This window comes from Callospermophilus lateralis, chromosome 15 (genome assembly GCF_048772815.1).
Source record: "Callospermophilus lateralis isolate mCalLat2 chromosome 15, mCalLat2.hap1, whole genome shotgun sequence".
Lineage (NCBI taxonomy): Eukaryota > Metazoa > Chordata > Mammalia > Rodentia > Sciuridae > Callospermophilus > Callospermophilus lateralis.
The window spans coordinates 18,088,922-18,111,528 of NC_135319.1; the positions used below are offsets into that span (position 1 = coordinate 18,088,922).

The 22,607-nt window shown below is 42.9% G+C and overlaps 1 protein-coding gene across 4 annotated transcripts; it reads right to left on the bottom strand.

The window, feature by feature from the left end:
- Nucleotides 1–545: 545 nt before the first annotated feature.
- Nucleotides 546–22,523, bottom strand: Hnrnpf (heterogeneous nuclear ribonucleoprotein F). Of its 4 annotated transcripts, none has more exons than XM_076834503.1 (4): nucleotides 22,444–22,523; nucleotides 10,545–10,677; nucleotides 8,646–8,702; nucleotides 546–2,469 (listed from the first exon to the last, which is right to left on the bottom strand). In XM_076834503.1, the coding sequence occupies exon 4, from the start codon at nucleotides 2,416–2,418 to the stop codon at nucleotides 1,171–1,173; it is 1,248 nt and encodes a 415-aa protein (XP_076690618.1). In that variant the 5' UTR covers nucleotides 2,419–2,469; nucleotides 8,646–8,702; nucleotides 10,545–10,677; nucleotides 22,444–22,523; the 3' UTR covers nucleotides 546–1,170. The 4 variants fall into 4 exon arrangements, with proteins under 4 accessions (XP_076690618.1, XP_076690620.1, XP_076690619.1 ...); XM_076834505.1 differs by lacking the exon at nucleotides 22,444–22,523 and adding an exon at nucleotides 21,235–21,310; XM_076834504.1 differs by lacking the exon at nucleotides 22,444–22,523 and adding an exon at nucleotides 11,282–11,383.
- Between the last annotated feature and the right edge of the window lie 84 nt (nucleotides 22,524–22,607).

Below are 22,607 nucleotides of genomic sequence, written 5' to 3' on the forward strand. Positions count from 1 at the left end.
AAAATGACTCTGGGTTCAATCTCCAGTAATACAAAAAGTAAAAGAAAGTATGCACATCCTGTAAAAATCTGTCATTGCTAATTCTAATTCAGGAATGATGTTCCTATGGAAATAATCTTAAAAAAAAAAAAATCCAGAACATTTAAACAGCACATTTTATAAAACATGTGAAAAGAGCTGTGGCTAATGGCTCTAGCTATGAACAATATTTAACTCTAGCATCATAGGGAAAAGTGGGATATTGCAAACAGCTTAAATACGGAGCACAAAAATTAGAAAACAAAATACACAAATGCATGCAAGTCAAAGGTGGCTGGGGTTGTGTCCTTCTTCATATTTGCTGGGATGTTTCCAGTCACCATTTCCACCATGCACATATTGAACATTTTTATTACTTTTATTTTAACCTCAATTCTAAGAATATAAAGATCATATATTTGATAACTAAGTAATTTTCAAATTGACACTAAAATACATTAGGATTAAAATGAGTTCTTTCCAACCACCCATTTTGCTACCTTTGCTGAGTAGATAATCTGTGCCAGTCATTGTGAAAAAGTCTTTATTTTAAGAAAAAAATTTAGTTAACAAAAAATTTAACAAGTTTCACTTAGCAAAATACACCCAAAAGGAAATCACAATACAAAGAAAGCTTTAAGTCAAGGCCTCACCAATTCCTACAGTATTAGTATTGTGTCTCAGTTCTCAAAACTAACTTTAAAAAGCTTAATCTTAACCTAAAAATTTTAAATGAAGAAGGAAAAAAAAAATAGAACAAACATGAGAAATGTTTCTCTTTGAATTAGGGATCTAGCACCTTTGAGTTCTCCAAAAAAGTACATCTCCCCAATGTGTTCACTGTGGTGTTGTGTAAAAGATCCACATTTAACATACTTAAAACTACTTTAACTCAGATAACATCACTCTGAAGTATACTACCAAAATGTTAATCAAGAAAAGCGGAAGAAAATAGTTTTTAGTTTACTCAATATCACATGCTAGAAGAAAAGTTTGCATGAGAAAACACTGAAGAGGTAATTTTTTAATCCAGATTTCACAAACTCATGGTGCAAAATGGGTCCCACAGCTTTCTCTAGTTATAAACTGCTTTCACTGCTTGTTGGCTGCCTGTGAAAATTTGATTGAAATAACTCAAATGTTACTACAAAACTAGTCATATCCACCCATGCTGTTCTGACCGCTATAGCCGGCCCCATAACAGCCACTCACTGACTGGCTCTCCAGGCCACTATAGGTGGCCTGGGCAGCTGACACCCCCATGCCCTGCATCACCTGGCTGCTATAAGCCCCATTGCTGGCCCCTGTTGTTGAATTCAGGAAGAGTTCTATGTATCTGTGCTGCATGTTGGCCCTGTCTTTTGACATAGCTGCCACAGCTTCTTCATGGGTGGCAAACTCAACATCTGCTTCGCCCGTCACTCTACCATCAGGGCCAATCTCAATATGGACTCTCACAGGGTTGAGTGGAGAGAAGAAGTTGTAAATGTCGTTCTCTGTTGCTTTGTAGGGCAGCCCCCTCATGTGGACACAGTGGCCAGTGGTGCTCTGCACTGTGAATTCACCATCTCCATATCTATGGTCATACATTCCTGAGAGACAGTAACTGAGGTCTCTCCCAAACAGGTCGGTGGTAAAGCCGTAGCCATCACTCAGGCCGCTGTACTCCTCATAGCCCCCATAGCCTGCACTGTAGGCACCAGACCTCATCCTCTCCAGGCCCGCCTGCTTCACGATGCCAATGTACCTCCGGGCTGTGCCTGGCCGGTCATAGGGCCCCGGCCGCTGCACAGACATGAACTTCAGAGGCGGATCAGAATATGACCTAACTTCCTCCTGACTGCTCTTAAACACTTCGATATACCTATGCCCTATTCTCTCCTTGTGCTTCCCTAGAGCCTTTTCAGCTAATTCCTGTGAGGCAAACTGCACGAAGGCCTCCCCTGTAATCTTGCCCTCGGGGTCCACAGGCAATGTGATCCCGTTTGGCACAATTTCCAACCCTGAGAAGAACTGAACGATTTCTTCCTTTGTGCATCCAAACGGGAGTCCCCGAAGCCGCACGAAGCCGTCATTGGCAGTGTCGGCGCTGTTTGGACCACTGTGCTTCAACACCCAATCCATCTCGGTTCTGTGTGACTTGAACACCTCGATGTACCGGTGTCCCATGCTTTCCCTGTCTTTTTTCAGGGCCATTTTTACATCATCTTCTGATTCAAGTTCAACAAAAGCCTCACCACTCTGCCTGCCTTCTCTAGTGTAAATGAAATGGACACCTGCAACCCCATCGTGAATTGTGCAGTCGGAGAGAAAGTTCTGCACGTCCTCAATTGAGCAGGACCAGGGCAGGCCACGGAGTTTGACCACAAAACCTTCACCTCCCTCAGGGCCCAGCATCATGGACACTTGACAAGGCAGATGTCAGACAAGCTTGTGCACAGGTTTCTGTGGCTGGAGGAAAAAAAAAAAAAGGCAAAAACAACTTTACATAACTTTTCATTACTACGCAAAATAATACGAAATAAATAATGTCCCCATTTTTTTTTTTTAATAATGCAGAAGGTTAAGGATGAGTGAAATAGAAATAGTGAGATGTACCACATGCACCTGGAATCCAAATGACTTGGGAGGTCAAGGTTGGAGGACCAAGTAGGAGATCAGCCTAAGCTTGGTAACTTAGTCAGACCCTGTCTTAAATAACAAACAAAAGGCAGGTATGTGGTGGTACCCACCTGTAGTTCCAGCAATTGAGAGGCTAAGGTGGGAGATCACTTAAACCTAGGAATTTGAGGGCAGCCTGAGCCAGAGAGAGACACCAGCTTCTTAAGCTACACCATATAATTCGGCAATCCCACTACTGGGTATATATCCAGAGGAAATTAAACCAGCTGACCAAAGAGACATCTGAATTCCCATGTCCATTGCAGCACTATTCACAATAGCCAAGAAATGGAAACAAGCAAAATGTCTTGTCAATGAATAAAACAGATGGAATTCTGTTGCTTATAACAATAGAAGTGGATGGGGCTGGGGTTGTGGCTCAGAGGTAGAGTGCTTCTCTAGCATGCGTGAGGCACTGGGTTTAATCCTCAGCATCAATGTGTCAACCCACCAAAAAAAAAAAAAAAAAATTGAGGTAGAACTGAACAATACATGAAATAACCCAGGAAAAATAGATATGTTTACAATTAAATAAGAAGGGGGGGAAAAAAAGAAAAGTTGATCAGGCAGAAATGAAGTCAGGCAGAAATGGTAGTTTCCAGAGATTGGGAAAAACTGACCAATGAATACACTAAGTTAGATAGGAACAAGTTCTAGTGTTACTACACAGCAGAATATGACCATAGACAGTTACATACAAAAATTCCAAAGTTTTCACCATGAAAAAACAAATGTTTAAACAGGTATGTTTAGCCTGATTAAAATATTATACATGTACGGGGTGTATGTATACATACACACACTTGGAAATATCACATTACTCCACTAATATGTAGTTTTGTTTTATAATTGGTAAAAAAACGAATTTGGAGCTGGGCATAGTTTGCATGAATATAATCGCAGGGACTTGGGAGACTGAGGCAGGAGGATTGGAAATTCAAAGCCAGTCTTAACTTAGCTAGGTCTTAAATAACTTAGGGAAAACCCATCTCAAATAGCTTGGTGAGGTCGTAAACAACTTAGTAAGACCCTGTCTCCAAAAATACAAAAGGCTGGGGATGTGGCTCAATGATTAAGCTCCCCAGCCCCCCGAGACAATCCCTGGCACCCAATAAAATTTGGGGTTAGGGTGTGAAGGTAGGTACACAGCACATGTTTTTGTACAAGACTTAGGTTAAATCCCTAGCATCAAATAAAAAATAGCACTTTGGGGGCTGGGGTTGTGGCTCAGTGGTAGAGTGATCACCTAGCATGCATGAAGCACTGGATCTGCTCCTCAGCATCACATATGTGTTGCTGTTCTTTTGTCTGTTTTTTTTTTTTTTTTTAAATACTGGGGTGAAACCTTTTCAGTATTCTCCCTGGGTGGGGTGGTATACTCTAGTTACTTGAGACCAGCATCAGCAGCTCAGTGAGACCCTGTCTCAAAATAAAAGGCTGGGGATGTAGCTCAGTGGTAGAGCACCCTAGTTCCAATCCAAGTAAACAAAACAACACAACAACAAAAAAACCAAAATCATCAGTATTCTCCTCAGCAATAATGCTGTCAGAATACAACAAGTATGATTCTATTCTCCTGTCACTTCAACCAAATGCCAGTCAAAGTCTGAAGCCAAACTGAAAGACAAGCAGAAAAGTCTGTATATGAGGTATAACAATAAACATACTGCAATTTACAGTAAAAAATATTTTAAATCATCAATGTACAAGATGACACTGAAGTATATGGAAATTTGTGGTGTGTATGTCATTCAGAAGTATATATTTAGCATGTATGAGATCCTGGGTTTAATCTCCAGCATCAACCCCCCCGCATCAAACAAAAACTGGGGGCTTTCTTAAGAAGTGTAAACTATCATGTAGAAAAAGATTTGAGGAAAGGGGGAAAAAAGGGAAATTTATGATATATGGACTACTGAGTTGCACAGGCATCAAGGAAAACCAATTTAATGACATTATATTAGTACCATAGTGATATACAACTCATTCAAAACCACCCATGCTTAGGTTAATTTTTAAATTCTTCTCAAGTTAAAAAGGCACACACCACATTCTGTAAGAATTTTACTCACCTGTATCTACATCAGACCACAAATGACAAGAATGCTACCTGCATGCTTACTTGTAAATGAAGAATTGAAAAATAGCCTCTCCACATCCCCCAGTAATGGTGTAAGGGTACAAAAAAACAGCTCTATATGCAATAACCTGAAAATATCACCAAGACCTAACACAGAATTTATCCACATTATCACGATTTAGAATGCAAATGCCACATGTACTTAAGGTATTACCCTTGCTGATGGGAAAGGGATGAGGGGGGACTAATCTCTATTGCTCTCCTATGCATAAACATATTAAATCAACTGCACATACAAATTGAATAAACATGTACTTCCTGAGCACTACCTCCTAGGCCTTATTGAAGACCCCGTAACTGGCACTGGTCCCCTCAGTGCAACAACATGCTCCTGTGGCAAAAAATACTAACAGCTCTCCTCCTGCCCACTAAGAAAATTCTACACTAACAATTTAGAAATCTCCTTTTCAGGAAACGTTTTTATTGGACTTCTTTCTTAGGGTGATGACCAAGAGTGAGGCTTCCTAGGGGCTGGGGTTATGGCTCAGCAATCACTCTTCTAGTACATGGGAGGCCCCGGGTTTGATCCTCAGCATCACATATAAATAAATTTTTAAAAAGGTATTAAAAAAAAAAAAAAAAAGTGAGGGTTCCTTGAGTTCTTCTACTCCCATTGCCCAGTCAGGCCCAACACTCTGTCCTGTTGTCCATGACCTACACTCTGGATATACTTCTCACTTATGGAAGAATCTGGAAATACTACTTTCTGTTCCCAGCCTTAGGTCTAGCCACCCTGCTGGAGAATACATAATTCATCTAACATATCATTTCTTCCTGGACTCCTATGTCCAATGACCTAGGGAATCTCCCCATTCCCTAGGTACTGTTACCACCAGTTGACTTCCACAAGTCCAAGCATAACCCTGTTGAAATCCCACTCTGCAATCATATCCTCCTAACTTCACAACTGCCAATGTTCTTCATAGACCCCAGCTTCCTTATCCACACCCGCCTCCTTATTTCTCACCACCCAGCTTAGGCTTCATGTACCATATTTCAGTCCCTTCTAAAACAGAATTTGCACGTACTTCTTTATTTTATGTGCCAATAAAACTAGACCCTTGGAAGATCCCAAGTATCTGACTGTTCCATGGTTGTAGCAGGAATCTATAAAACAAAAATTTGTCCCTTCTTATAGCTGATATCCTCACCCATACCTCTGTCCTGGACAACAACCTAGAGAAGTTCTTCTTCAGAGAATTGAACCCAGGATGCTTTACCAATGACCTACATCCACAACACTTTTCTTTTTTCAGTGTTGGAGATCCAACCTGGGGCCTCACACATACTAGACAAACACTCTAGTACTCTATCACTGAGCTACATATATTACCAGTCCAATTCTTTTCATTTTGGGGGAGTGCTTAGCTAAGTTGCCCTAGCTGGTCTCAAACTTACAATCCTCCTGCCTCAGCCTCTCAAGTAACTAGGATTGATTATACACATGCATCACCACCACTAACATTTAACTTTCCTCATTTTCACTCATTTCCACTTTATTTCCTAATGATAAAATATGCTTCTGGCAACCTATTTAATAATAAGCCTAATGTATACATACAAATGCATAGCTCCCCTATACCAAAAATGGACTCATCATCTTCTCTCTATAGCCTTCCAATAACAGCATGAATGGCCTTACCTGCAACCAGAGGCATCAGAAAATAACTGAATTCTTAACTTCTCCCAGCCTCTCAAACCCTTATGTTATCTCATTTTCCACAGGACCCTCATTCCTAAATCCTGTTCAATATTTCTTTTTCTTTCTTTTGATACTGGAACTCAGAGGCAATTTACCAGTGAGCTACATCCCCAGTCCTTTTTATTTATTTTGAAACAGGGTCTCACACCAAGTCGTTTAGGGCCTTGCTAAGTTTCTGCGGCTGCTGGCCTTGATCTTGCAATCCTCCTGCCTCAGCCTCCCAGGTTGCTGTTATCACAGGCATATGCTACTGTCTCCTGCCCTGTGTGTTATTTCTTGATTTCCAACAACAGATATAATCATGATGGGGGTTAAATGCCAATAAACCTATCATAAGTTGGACATATCCTAAAATGCCTTTTAATACACTTAAATATGCTTAGCATATTTACATTAGTCTATAGTTACATAAAGTCCATCTTAAAATAATGCTGAGTGGGGCCTTCTTTACACCATCAGAAAGTTGAAAAATCATTCAATCATGATAAATTAGGGACCATTTAAAGGTTTCTCACAGCTGGGTGTGATGAAGCATGCTTGTGATCTTAGGAACTTGATTCAGGAGGCTGAGGGAAGAGGATTGCATGTTTGAAGTCTGACTCAACAATTTAGCAAGATATTCAAGCATATTAGCAAGACACTCTCTTAAAAAAAAAAGACTAGCTTAATGGTAAAGCACCCCTGGGTTCAATCTCCAGTACCAAACAAAATAAAGTCTCTCACAGGTATATACATTGCATGGCAGAGTAAGAATTCATTAATTCCCTCCTTTACCAAAGGAAACAATTTTCTTTCTGCATTTCTTTCATATCCATCTATTAATTCCAATACAAATGACAGCCTATTTCTAGCTACCCTTGTCTCATTTAAAAAAAAATTTCCAAGCATAGGCTGGGGATGTAATCCAGTGGTACAGTATCTGCTCAGCATGTGTGAGGCCCTGGGTTCAATCCCTAGTACCAAACAAACACTCCATCAAAAAACCCAACCCAGGGCTGGGGATGTGGCTCAAGCGGTAGCGTGCTCGCCTGGCATGCGTGCGGCTGGGGTTCGATCCTCAGCACCACATACAAACAAAGATGTTGTGTCCGCCGAAAGATAAAAAGTAAATATTAAAATTCCCCCCCTTAAAAAAAAAAAAAAAAAAAACAATCCAGGGGCCGGGGGTGTGACTTGGCGGTAGAGCGCTCACGTATCAAGTGGGAGGCCCTGAGTTCGATCCTCAGCACCACATAAAAATAAATATTAAGTAAAGGTATTCTGTCCAACTACAACTAAAAAAATAAATATTAAATAACAAAAAACAATCCAACCCAATCATAGCTCAAGGTTTTTTTTGTTTTATTCTGAGCTACATACACCCCCAATTTCAGGGATTTGACACACATGGTAATTCTCCCTCTAAATATACCCTGCCCAACCTTCTTTCTAGCTAAATCCTGCTAATCCTTTAGGTCTCTGCTCCAATAGCTCATCTTTCCAAAAGATCTTCCCATTATCCACAACCTAAAACTCATGGCCCTACATTCCCATAGTACTCTTTTTGTGGTTTAAAGTGTCTTAAAAAACTGCATTGGATATCTACTGGGAACAGACTCTGTTCTGTTGTCCACTGTGACCTCATCCTCAGCACAGGCCTGGCACAGCAGGACCAAGATTAGCAAAGGATTAACTGGCCAATGTGGGGTCAACAGCTTCCTCAAGAATGCAGCAGCCTAGCTAGGCTGAAAAGACATGCAAGAGAAGCATAAAACAACACAGACATCTCAAAGAATGACTTAAAATGACCCCTAGTAGAAACCCTTAGATTATAAATGTTGCTTCAGATACAAAGTGATTTCCTCTCTGAAGGTATGAAGAAAAAAGCACTTTTTTCCTGAACCATCCCTACATTTAATACACCTATTGCTCATTTTTTACTCCAGAATCAGTTTTATACCCCATTTTCTAGAAGCCCTTAACTTTTCATTAACTAAAACTCAGTTGAAAATAGTGGAGTCCTGTTCAAAGTTAGATTTAAAGTAGTGGCAGAAAACACTTTAAACTTTTAAGAAAAACACTTTCTGTTTAACAAATGAAATGTAACTGAAAAAAAAAAAAAAAAAAAAAAAAGACTTGTCTTACCTCAAGGAAAGATGGATGCCTTCAGTGGGAGACACTTAAAGTAGGTAACAAATTGTCCTAAAACAACAACAACAACAAAAGAGATTATTTGTTACAAACAGAGTGAGAGATAACTTTAAGCTCCAACAGGCCAGAGACACCCTTTATATCCCTGGGTGGACACAGTTAAATTTCACAATACCCATCCCAACAGCAATTCGAAAGTTTACCTTTTCATAGGGTAACAGAGAACAGAAGGGAAATACCCCATGGGAGAAAATTGAAATACTGATAGGATGAAAAAGAGAGCATGTCTAGAGATGAAAGTGGCAGCTTGCCTTTCACTGGGATGGGCACCCTGACAACACTATTCACTAGAAATTGTTTTACTTAATTTACAGTTTACAAGAATCCCTCTGGGGGCAGTGTGGAGACACTCAAAGGACTCTCCCAGTTTTATTTGGTAACTATCTGAGCAAAATGTATTTGATCTGACATTGATCTTTTAATTATCCAAAGAGAGGAGATGTTGAAATATGTTTTTCAGTAGGAAAAACAACTACATTCTCAGTCACCTGAGAAAGCTGTCTCCAAAGAACTAGACATGGGCTGAAGTCTATGGAATATTTCTGAGAATTAAGTAGTATTCTTAGTTTTGAAAATGTGAAATGGGAAAGTCAGTTAACCCTGCTGAATCTGTCTGTAGTCTTAGAACAATTACATCTGCCTTGTCTTACAAACTTCCTGTGATTATTTCTTAAGATACTGCTGAGGGACTATACAAATGGAAAGTAAGAGTTATTGGGAAACTTATTAAGAAATGGTAGTTTGGGGTTGGGGCTCAGTGGTAAAGCACTTGCCTACCATGGGTTTTACCCTACCACTGGGTTTTAGTCTCAGGACTACATACAAATAAAGTCAATTGACAGCAACAACAAAAAAACACACAAAAAGGAAAAGGTAGTTTAAAATACCCTGGAATCAAGTTTTCAAAACCCTTCAACTTCCCATATCCTGTCTCTTGCAGGCAGAAAAACCTTTGGAGCTGTTTATTCCAGCTCCAAAGATTTTTCTAACTTAGTCCACTCACTAACACCTGAGGCCCCTCTGGGAGACATACAGCTGGAAGCCAGAACACTTTAATTCCTTCAGAGAAGTTTTAACACTTGAAATGCACTAACACTGTGTGTGTGGGTGTGTGTGTTTAGAGGCAGATTAAAAGATCCAGTCTTACTGCTAACAGCACAGCAATTGTAATTGAGTGTATTTAAAACAAACAAAAACACAACAGCAAAAAAACGACCACACAAAAAACTTCTCCCGTTTTCAGATTTAGCTGTATGGAGTGCTGGGAGGGCTTTGCACAACTGCCCCCTGGAGACAAGATGGTGTGACAGAGTAGCCAGCCGATTTCTAGATCGATGGTTCTCAAACCTGAGCATGCACATGGATCACCGAGGGACTAGAGAAAACCCAGACGCGACTGGGGACTGATATTGTCCTGCGTTTCTAACAAGCTCAAAAGAATATGCTCTTCCCCACTCGGTGATACTGGTTAGACTGGATTTACACCGCCTTCAGGTAGTTCTAATCAAGATAAACAGGGTGCGCCTTTAAATCCTTGGCTAGTTGGGTTTATCAGCCGAGTAAACAGGGCAGTTCAGGCACCACCCACGTTGTTCTTTTGTTTAGGACAGGGGCTCGGGTGGGACCCTGGCCTCGCCCTCCTTTCTCATCTTAGCGTCCCCAACAGTTTTCACTAGGAGCCCACCTCTCCCTCTATTTTGTAATTGAGTTTGAACCTCCCGGTGGCGGCGAGTTTCCAGCCAGGTTATTTTACTCAAAGTTCTACTCAAGTCAAAAGTCCACAGGAGCCGAGGCCGTGAGGGCCACGCCGCGGACTTTTCTGCTAAGACTTACCACTGAGGAAGGTAGGGCTGATTTCTTTCATCAAGTAAGCGCGGCTCGCAGCCAGAGAACCTCAAATTCCACCGACGCTTAGAAACGTAGAAGGCTCTGGGGAAAGTCCAGGTGCATCTTTTTTGTTCTTAACCTGAAAAGGAAGTTCAAATCGCTGGAGCAAGTGCTTTCTGTGAGGGTCGAAACCCCAGGGGCGCGGCACTGTTTTGGCGGGAAGCAAGGCCGAGATCCGGTGACAAGGTGACGGCGTTCCCTCCGGCCTCCACCTAACGACGAACCCACAGCCCGGAGAGCTCCGGCCGGGCAGGAAGGTCGGCCCGGGCCTGCGCGGGCTCCGGCTCCGGCTTGGGCGGGAGCTTCCGGGCGGGGGCGGGGCGAGCAGCGGGGGAGGGGGACTCAGTGCCTCTCGGGCGGAGTGGGGGAGGAGCTGCTGGAGCTCCTCCAAGGGCCCGCGGGCGGCGGGGGAAAGCTCGGGAGACGGAGCTCACCCGCCGCGTGGGGGTGGGGAGAAAAGCGCCCCGGCGGCGGCAGTGGGAGCGGGTTTGGGGGGAGGGGGGGGACGACGGGCGACGAGCAGTTACAGGCCGGAGAACTTCCCGGCGGCCAGAGAGTTACCAGGTCAGGTTTAGCGTCCCGAGGTCCGGGAGGGAAAGCCAGAAAGGGGTCTGGGACGGGAGGGTAGGGAGGGGAGAGAGAGAGGAAGAGCGCTGAGGGGCAAGCACCCCCGCACGGCTCACCACGCCCGGACTAGGCCGTCGGGTCCGAAGTACGGGAGCAGAGGCCGCGTGATCTAAGCCGGCGGCCGGACGTGGGTCACGGGGTGCAAAGGAGGAAGTGCCGCCGCCGGGCCCGCCAAGATGTCACCAATGGGAAACGCGTTCCTGCAGGTGCGGCCCGCGGCCCGCGCGGTCGACCAAGGCAGGAAGTGGGGGTAGGAGAGAAGAAAGCAACGGGGAAGACAGTTCTCAGTGAGTTCTAGAAAGGAGCGAGGCAGCAACCGGTCAAAGTCCACAGTACCAGCTACTGGAGAGGGGAGGGAGCGTGGAAAAGAAACCACCAAATTAAAAACAAATGATCTCTGAAGGAGGTTAGATTCTACAGTGGAAAGGTGGAAGCAATATTTTGTACATTTGAACATGGACTCACCTATTTTAAGACAACTTTAAAAATGCAGTTCATAAAATTGCTTGTCAGCTATGAATTTTATGAAACTTAAATTCTACTTAAAATGAGCCACTAGAATTATAAAGTAATTGTGGTAATGGGCAGTGACCATTTTGTTAAAGAATTAGAAAATATATTTTGTTTTGTTATTGTGGATTTCTTAAATTCTTGAAAAGACCCTCATTGGTCTGGGGTGGTTGTGGCTCAGCGGTAGAGCTAGCTAGTAGGCGTAGCAAGTGAGAGGCCCTGGGTTTGATCCTCAGCACCACATAAAAATAAATTTTAAAAAAATAAAGGTATTGTATTCAACTAAAAAATAAATTTTACAAAAGACCCCTCTTTATTAAGAATAGAAATATTTACAGATGAAACCTGGTGATGTATGTTTATTTTCATTACACTTTCATTTGACATTTAAAAACCGTCTTGGGAGAAAGGATGGTGCACTTAACCACTAGGCCACATCCCCAGCCCCTGTTAATATTTTGTTTATAGACAGGTTCTCACAAATTGCGGAGGCTGACTTTGAACTCCTGCTCCTCCTACCTCAGCCTCGAGGGCGGCTGGGATTACTGTCATTTTTAAAAGAAAAAAGTTTTCAGAATTATTTACTATAGATAATCACCACTTTGTACAAGTTATAGGGAAAAGGTACTGAGAATATTGTGATGCAGAAGGGAAACTCACAATAGTAAATCAGCCAGTCCTTCCACAGAATAGCTCCAAGGGGGGGGGGGGGAGGAACATGGCATTTATCCCTCGAAAAGCTTTTAAAGATTTCAAGGACAAGTCAAGGGACGTATTTTGCCACACACACACACAGGGGTTGAACCCAGGAACATTCTATCTCTGTGCTATACCCCTAGCCCTTTTTATTTTGAGACAGTATTTCCCTACATTCTTACATTGCCCAGGCTGGCCTTGAACTTACCATCCTTCTACCTATACCTGTGTGTGCTGCTGTCCTAGCAGATTTGGCTCCTGATTCAAACTGGTAAACATTTGTAGGGCAATAAGGGAAATTTAAACATTGACTAGAAATTTACACTTTAGGTCTGACAGAATTTTTTTAAAAAATGAGGAAGTTAATTTTTAAGAGATACATCCTGAAATTGATTGTTAATTGAAGCTGGGTGACTGGTGGTACATGGGAGTTCATTTTTATTATACTTTTTACTTTTGAATGTCTGAAATGATATAAAAAATAACAAGCTATCAACCCTAATTCCTTGCTTATTCTTAGTATAAAGGATTCTCAGGCTTCAAAATCCAGCTATCTCAAGTAAAGTGAGAAAAACACTAAAAATTCCCACATTCAAGAAGTGAAACAATATTGTGAAGGAAAATTAGTCATAAAATTGGCTTGTTTTCAGAAAGAGTGCTCTATTTGGTAATGGTCTTAACTGATAAGCATTCTTTAAGTGTGCTTCTTAAAGTCCTCTTTCAAAAATACATTCTTGGTAATTTATATGATCAGTTTGTTATTTTACCATGTATTTCATCTGAATGTATTTGTTGTACTTGAGTGGTTTTTTTTGCATGCCTTAAATTAACAGTTTTGTGACTAAGTCAAGGCAAGTGTTATTATCAATCAAGTTATGTTTTATCTTGTGAGGGTAAAGAGGAATATGTGCAAATGACTTGAGCCAGGGAAGAGGAAATCTGCAGACTGAGTACAATGAAAGGAGGCTGCAGACAAGATTCTTTTTCTTTTGTACTAGGAATTGAACCCAGGGGCAGTTAACCACTGAGCCACAACCCCAGCAATTTTTATTGGAGACAGGGTCTTGCTGAGTTGCTTAGGGCCTAAGTTGCTGAGGCTGGGTTTGAACTCAGGGATCCTCCTGCCTCAGCTGGAATTACAGGCATGCGACACTGTGCCTGGCCAGACAAGATTCTTCATATCCTTGAAGGCCCACTATGACATTTTATATTCTAAGATCAGTGGAAAGTTTTGCTTTTTAGAACAGTTCAGGTGCTATATGGAAATGAATGGTGCACAGGGAGCAGTGGTGCATGCTTGTGATGCCAGCTGGAGCAGGAGGATTGAAAGTTTTAGGCTGGCCTCAACAGTTTAGTGAGATCCTAAACAATTTTTTATATCATTTCAAACATGTAGCTCAGTAGTAAAGTGCCCCTGGGTTCAATCATGGTACTCCCAAAAAGAGAGACTGGTGAGAACTGGAGAAATGTGAAAGATTTTGAGTGACAGGCAAAAAAAGGTGCCAAACTTTAAAAGAGATTTGACTATTCAGCAAAAAATGTGCATTTGTAAGATGGTGGGAAAGACGGGCATAGTCTCCACCTTCGTAAGTCTACAGAAGAGTGGAATATAGGAAATCAATAAATGACAAGTTTTGATGGGGATTAACTCAGATTGGGGTTCTGTGTGAGTGATGGGGTGGAAAACAGTACTAGAATTTCATGTGGAATGAAGGTGAGCATCCCCCTCTCCCAAATAGTTATGGTTTAAATATAGAAGGTGGAAGCTCAAATATAATGTTTTCCCTTTGTACCCTGCCTACCTATTCCTCCTAGACACTTGTTAGAAATTTTTATTTTTCATGTAGCCCCTTGTCACACATTTCCTTTGTATTAATATTTTTGTGGTAAATTCTTTTGGGATACAGTATGTGCTGCTCGTATTTGTTCTCCAAATGAGGTTGGATGGGTCTGAGGAATAATTTCATGGTGGTATAGTATATGAGCAGAGCCTAGACTATTTATTTATTTGTTTCATTGTAGTTGGACACAATACCTTTATTTTATTTTTATGTGATGCTGAGGATCGAACCCTGGGCCTCACATGTGTAAAGCAAGCGCTCTACCACTAGAGCCACAACCCCAGCCCCTAGACTATTTATTATTACTGTCTTCTGATTCTGCCAGAAATTGTATTTAATGGCCTCAAAAATTAAAGTCCCAAATGAGTGGCTTTTTATCATGCAAGTCTGGACCAGCTTCATCAAAAACATGTACCCACATACATCATTATACTTAACTTTTCAGGGGGCTGATGGATCTGAAATGAGGAGTCTTGAGCCAATCCATACACAACACTATCATAAGAGTTATAAAGGACCAAGATGCTATTGTTTCATTATGCTAACATTTCAAATTTTACTCCATCACTACATTTTTATCCAAAGGGAATGTCATGATCCACTATTTTTTAACTCTGAGGAGCCCCTTTATTTAGTATACTAAGTTAAATCTGGGATAATACTACTGTTTTCTTCAGTGTTCATTTTTTCAATTTTACCTTACACTATATTTTTTGCATATCTGTATTAAGGGGCTAGGGCTCAGTGGAAGTGCACTTGCCCAGCATGTGTGAGGCACTGGGTTCAATTCTCAGCACCACATAAAAATAAATAAAGATCTGTCAACAACTAAAAAAATATCTAATAGGAAAAACTAAAAAAAAAAAAAAACCCAAAAACTTTACATCTGAGATTGATGTACTTACTGCTGAAGTACATCCCCAGTCCTTTTTTGAGATAAGGTTGCTCAGGCTGACCTGGAACCTGTGCCTCAGCCTCCTGAGTTGCTGGGACAACTAGCGCCTAGCTTGACTCAAATTTGTTCTCCTAGCTAGTCTTAAATTTGGAGCTGGGCAAGCCTCAAGAAGTCTGCGGTTTGGGTTCCTTGTCTCCAGAGAGACCTCTGCAATGCCAGCCCATAGTCCCTTCAGAAAAGTTGTTCCTAGGGGTCTAGGAGGGATGGGCTTCCTCAAAAAGCCTTCACAGAAATCTTACTCTTTATCTTGTCTCTCATACTGGCCACACCAAGAGTCCAGACAGGAACTATAGCTCCTAGTGATTCCTTGTTTCTAACTTCAAAAGAACACAGCATTCTGTCCTGGGGGATGCCATAGAGAAAAGGAGGAAGAAAAGAACTTAGAAACTTGGCAATGAAAGAGTGAGGGGCTCTAGCTCCCAGAGAAAAATACATATTTCTATCATAGGCAGGCTTCAGGAAGCAATTTGTGCTGAACAAAACCATAAATATTTTAATAGGAAAAAACCCAATCGAAACCATGAGTAATTTCAGATACTCCATTACAGAATTTTTAAAAACTTTCTCGAGCCTGGTGGGTGGTGCACACCTGTAATCCCAGTGGCTCAGGGAGGCTGAGGCAGGAGGATCTTGAGTTTAAACCCAGCCTCAGCAACTCATCGAGACCCTGCCTCTAATAAAATATAAAAAAAGGACTGGGGATGTGGCTCAGTGGTTAAGCACCCCTGGGTTTGATCCCTGGTACCAAAAACAAAGACAAATTTACTGCTACCATAAATCATTAAATTCATCCCCAATTACTACCAAAGGGGGGGGGGACCTTATTGATACCAAGGAAGAGTAGCCTAGAAAAATCAAGTGGAAAAAATAATCATGAAACAGAGGGAGGGGGAAAAAACATAATGAAGTAGAGATTTAGAGAATATACTTTTTCAAGTCAGTTTTCTCTATAATTTAGAAGTTTCACCAACATATGGCTGGATTGTGTTCTTTTAAAAATATACTGATAGAGCCAAGCATACTGGCACATGCAACTGCCTAGTGGCACAGTGCCAATTGCTCAGAATGGCTGAGACAGGAGGATCACAAGTCTGAGGCCAGCCTGGGCAACTAACTTAGTGTGATACCCTATCTAAAAAGAAAAAGGGCTAGCAACATAACTCAGCAGGGGAGCGCTTACCTAGGATTAGAGAAACTTTGAATCCAACCCCCAGCACCACACATACACACAAAAGCAGAAGAGGAGCTTAGACTGGAAAATAAAAAGAATGGAGATGTCAATGATGGATCATTTTTTTGCAGTGTATATATATCTACAGTTAAGACTTAAAAGAGACAGAGAAAAATTTATAAAGTCAGCACCGCATGAGATGTCTTGTAATAGAAAGGGCATACTTTCTAATAAGAATTTAGGGGTTATAAATTCTAGCATACCTTTTTTTTCCTTAATAATTGATTGCTGCCTTTTCTGTCTCAAGAAATCACATGGATATTTCACTAACTTACAATGTTCTGTTGCTTTGACCTGTACTTTTACACTTAGATTTATAATCAACCTGAAACTGATTTTCCATTTCCAAAAGTTAAATTTACTCACAAATTCGAATGCCAAAATCCTAAGCAAATGTTAGCTCAAATCCAGCAATACACAAAGCAATAACATTATGCCAATTTGGATTTCAGGATTGCAAATGTACTCAATCATTTCAAGGTCATCACTGCAATTTAACACTGATTTATCAATGGAGACAAAGTATGAAGTAAGGTAATTTTTAAGTTCTTTATAAGACCTACTAAGTTAATGTGTCAAGAAATAATTAGAAGGGCTAGAGATGTAGCTCATTATTAGAATGTAGGGACATATTAAGAACCAGTATGAAGGGCTCCCACTGGCCAGACACTGGATCACTAGAGAATCAAAGAATCTAAAAGATGCCTGAATTACAACACATCCTAGAGGGGCCTGTAATTCCTGCAGCCAGGAGGCCAAGACAGGAGGATCAAGACAGGAGTTCAAAACCAGCCTCAGCAAAAGCAAGGCACTCAGTGAGACCCTGTCTCTAAATAAAATACAAAATAGGGCTGGGGATGGGATGCAGCTCAGTGGGCAAGTGTCCCTCAGTTGTTCAATCCCTGATACAACATCAACAAACATGTCCTGTATGTTAAAATCTATGACTTCATGATGAGACTAGAAAATTTTTCCACCTTCGGCACATGGTAGAGATTAGAAATCCACTTCATTATGCTGAATATTGGTAAGCATAAAAAAGAAATCAAACTGGGGGCTGGGATTGTGGCTCACTGGTAGAGTGTGCTTGCATGCCATGCATTAGGCACTGGGTTCAATCCTCAGCACCACATAAAAATAAAGATACTGTGCCTACCTAAAACTAAAAAAATAAATATTGGAAAAAAAAAGAAAGAAAAAAGAAATCAAACTGGGCACAGTGGCACATGCCTGTAACTCCAGCAACTTGGTAAGCTGGGGCAGGAGAATCACACAAGTTTTTGGCCAGGCCTTAAACAACTGAGTGAGACCCTGTCTCTACTGCCCCAGAACCAAAAAGGGGAAGAAAAAAAAAAAAAACCCTCAACTGGCCCTTCAAATAGAAAGTATAGCTAGGAATGGTGGCCCAAACCTGTAATCCCAACTACTCAGAGCAATTTAGCAAGACCCTATCTCAAAATAAAACAAAGTACATCTTAAAAGTAATCAAATGATTAATAAAAGAAAATTGATCACTTTAAGATGTGTTTTATTTTGATGACTAAGAAAAAATTATAAGGCTGGGTATGTGCTCAGTAACCCCCCTCCAAAGAAGGAATATAAAAATTAAAATATAGCCAATTTGTGAAGCAAATTGTTACATGCATCTATGAACATGACACAGTGAACCCCACTCTTATGCATAACTATAATGCATTAGTAAAAAACACTTAAAATACATCACTATTTGGAAACCACTGAAAAAACCAAGGGTCTAGGCAATAATCAGCAAGAGTTACATCATAAAAGAGAACACTAATGAATTAAAGCCACTGGCAGGACCATAGCACCTCAAATGAAGTACTCTACAAACTCATCAAAATCAGAACACCTTATACAGGTCTTCTACCATTTTATAGGAAATACAAAACGCAGAGACTTAAAAACATCATAGGAATGTAATAAACACCCAGCATGGAAAAGGAAACTTTACAATGGATCAACCCGATATGTTCAACAAATGTCGCAGGGAAGATCTTTTAAGAAAAGGGATGCTTTAGATCACTAACATATAGCAGCCACTTACCACAGTAGAAATGTGATAGGTATAAAATTGATATGTGCTGTTAAGAGCAAATTCATACTGGGCTTTGAAGGTGTCACATGAAAGGAAAACTCGCAGCACTATATTTCTAGTGGACAGTATTTGCTCTTATTAAGAAATAGGATAATAAGACATTTTATATCTACCAAATATAAGGTGTGACCTTGTTTGGATCCTGACTCAAACTAACCACCTATATAAAAATATTTAAAGCTGGATGGGGCTGTAGCTCAGTGGTAGTGCTTGCCTAATAGGCTGGAGGACCTGGGTCAATCCCCAGCACAGGGGGGGCTGAGGATTAATACACAATACTTTTGAATTAAATACCTGGTGTCAACAAGTGTGATAAGGGTTTTATGGTTATGGTCTACGAGCCTTTAGAAAAGGGAGGAATGTTCATTAATAAGACTTACTGAGGGCCATGGGTATAACTCGAGAGTGCTTGGCTTTGAATAGGTGAGGCCCTCAGCAACAAAAATTTAAAATCTTAAATAACTGGTCTGGCATTTGCTATAAACTAGGCTTGTCTTAACTGAGCTCAGTTCTCCCTCTGCCCATCTTGCTGGCCTCCATAAGAATCTCCGCTCAGAACAAGGTGAGGATAGGGGCCTAGGCATAAGTCTGTCCCTGTCAAACCTAAGTCCCAGTTCTCCACCCGCCCCAACTACAGGATTAATAATAATCCCCTTTAGATTAATAATAATCCCCTTTAGAGTAGTTATAAGCACCTGATTAGAAAATGGGTTAAATTACCTAGCTCTGTGCTTGGTAAGGGGTTAATTATGGTTAAATACCACGGCCCCTCTCCTGTCTCTAGGTTGGCAATGATTGGCCACAGGGGATTAAAAAAAAAAAAATCACTCTTTACACAATATTTTCTCTTAAATCAATTTATATTTTTACCTTAATATTTTATGCTTAAAAGCTCTGTAACACCATCCTGAAGTGAAAATTGGAGTCACTTGCAGCTTAAAAAAGAAAAGAGGCTGGGGTTGTAGCTCAGTGATAGAGCGCTTGCCTAGGACGTGTGAGGCACTGAGTTCAATTCTCAGCACCACACATAATAAAATATAGGCCTATCAACAACTAAAAAAAAATTAAATTAAATTTTAAAAAAAGGCTGTAGGGGGCGGGAACTTTTGTAATCTCAGCTCTTCTCAGCTGACAGAGGCTGGAGAGCAATTTAGCAAGACCAGGTCTCGAAATTAAAAGGGCTGAGGATATAGCTCAGGGGTAAAGCACGCCTGGGTCCAATCTCTAGTGTTACACAAAACAAACAAGAAACCCAATCACTTAATAATCATTAAAAATAGAAATTTAGCCTAACTGCATGACCAATATGATTCGGCAACCTGTATACTCAGAAAAATGAGAAATTATACCCCATCTGATTCAAATGTATGATATGTCAGGATAAAAAAAAAGAAATTTAGCCGAGTGTGGTGGCGTAATCCCAGAGAGAGGGGGACAGGCAGGAGGATCCCAAGTTCAAAACCAATTTAGAAGACTCTGTCTCAAAATTAAAGAATTATTAAAAGGCTCAGTGGTTAAGCGCCCCGGTTTCAATTCCCTGGTACCAAAATATAAAAAAATAAAAAGGACTGGGGTTTTAACTCAGTGGTTCAAACTCCCTCCCCCATAAATTTAGTGGGAGTGACAGCAGTGTGTTGGGCTCGATCGTACAAGTAGAAATTTACTCTTCTTCGTTTATTATTTTTTATACTGGAAGACTGAACCCACGGCGCTCTACCACTGAGCCACATCCCCAAATCTTTTTTAGTTTTTATTTTGAGACAGGGGTTACGCAAAAATTGCCTAGGTTGGCCTGGAACTTATGCCTCAGCCTCCCAAATCGAATCACTAGGATAATAGGCGTGCGCCATAGGGCCCCGACTACTTGTTTTTAAATAAAATAAATCTTTCCAGAAATTAGCACTAAAAACACCACTTCTTACTTAAAAACACCAATATATCTTTGTCTAACCTGAGGTATTTTCATTCTTATTAGAAACTCAGAAATATTTAACTTTCAAAAACTTGATCACAGTGGACAGAACGAATTATATTAATCGACACTCTTCGGATGACTTTCTGACTTAAAAGATCCAGTCTTCAAACTCCCAGCCCACCAGGTTCAGCGCCCGCCCGCACCCCTCCCCCCAGCTATCCAGCCCGCCCGCGACACTGGCGGCTGCGGCAGGCTTGGCCACATGGCCCCTCCGCGCGCCCGCCCCAGCGTGCTCTGGGCCCCGGCCGCAAGCAGAAGCCCCCGGCGACCCACCGCAGTTGCGAAAACTGGGAGACCTACTCCTTAGTCCTAACTGCCTGCGGAAGGCAACGCCGCTGCCCCGATCGCTGCGGGAGGAAGGCCGCGGGCCCTTAGTCCCGTCCCGGACCGGCGTGTAGCAGGGCGGTATTCTCGCGGGCACCTGGAGACGCGAGAGGGGACTCTTACGCACCCAGGGGCGGTCTGGAAAATTAGCCGAGAGAGTGGTCAAGCCCCGAGCGGCCAGCCATCTCCGGGACGCTCTGGGAGGCAGGGTGCGAAGGTGCAGCCGAGCACACAAGTTCCTGGGAGCAGCGAGGACCAGCAAAAATATTCAAAAACACAAAGAAGTAGATCAAAAGCAAGAAGAAGTGACCAACTAAGATCCTGAGTCAAAATATTTTCACTCAAAACGCAATTACGATACCTCTAGGAGCAGGGGACAAACGCAGAGACCGGCGCTCCGGGAACACGCGCCGCCACGAGGAGGAAGAAAAGGCCGCGGGCACTGCAAGCGGAGGCTCGGGCCCGGCGTGGGAGGGGGGCGGAGTCGGCCTCCCTCCCCCAAGTCTTGTGCAACTCGTAGCGGCTCCAGCCACGTGAGCGTCCGCTTTCATTTCAAAGAGCTCTCCAGTACTCGGAGGGTCCCGGGCTTGCCCGGAGGACTTACTCTCGCAGGCGAACGTAGGTTTATACTCTCCGCGGGCAGACAGAGGCCGAGAAACCCGCCAGCCCCGTCCCAGGGCATGCGGCCTTCGGCAAACCACCGCTCCCAAACCCCGAGTCCCAGTCAAGGGATGGGCCTAGAGTGTGAGGCCTTGGCCATAACTCATCTGTCTGACCCCAAATTCCAACCCCGCAGTCCTACCCTAATGGGACCAATCCCCTGTAGGCCTCTGGTGTGCGCCCCTAGACCTCGGATCCCGTTTCCCTGACCACAAATCCCAACTTCACCGGCCCACTCCAGAGGGACCAGTCCGCATTCCGCACTCCGCCTCCGGTGTGCGCTTGCAGACCTCAGAACTCGCTTCCCTAACCCCAAATCCCAATCACGCGGTACCATCCCCAATGGGCCCAGGGCCTCCCACCCCACCTCCGAGTGCGGTCCTATGCCACGGATCTCGGATTCCGCCTCCCTGACTCCAAATCCCAATCCCAAATTCCCACCGCTAGTGGATCCAATTCCTGTTCGGCTTGGTTGTTTGACCCTAGACTTGGACTCCCAGTCGCCGCCTGGTCGGCCCTCACCTTGGGCGCCGATTCTCCACGCTCCCGCTCTCACACCCAACACCTAGGTCGTCCCCCCCGAGCACCTAGAGGAGGGTGGAACGCGGGGGACTTGGCAGTTGTAGTTGAGGCAGTTGAGGCTTGTTTACCATTACCATGGAAACCCCCGGCAGCGCGCTCGGGGCGGGGCTTCCAAGGGGCGGGGTTAGGCGCGCGGCAGGCCCGGGTCTTCGGCTCCCGCCCGTCGAGCGCACGCGGCGCTTCCGGAAGCTCACCTGCTCCCGGCGTTCCCAGCCCAGGCCCGGCCCCACACCCCGGATACTCGGAAAACAATCACCCCAGGGGCCCACGTCCCCGTCCCTTTGCCAGCTGCCGGTGTAACAGCGAACTGGCCTCCCTCGAACCCCACCTTCTTCAGGAAGACACGGCGCAGTCCTGCTTCCACGACGGAGCCGGAAGGACGCAAGGACCAGGACGGGGTGGAGCCTCCGCGGCAGACGTCGGAGGGCGAGACCGCGACGGCGCCATTGTGACGCGCCCAAATCGGAGCCGAGGATTGGCCAGTCGGGGGTG

Coding starts and splice junctions, on each gene's coding strand:
- Hnrnpf (XM_076834503.1), bottom strand. CDS start 2,418: ATGATGCTGGGCCCTGAGGGAGGTGAAGGTTTTGTGGTCAAACTCCGT.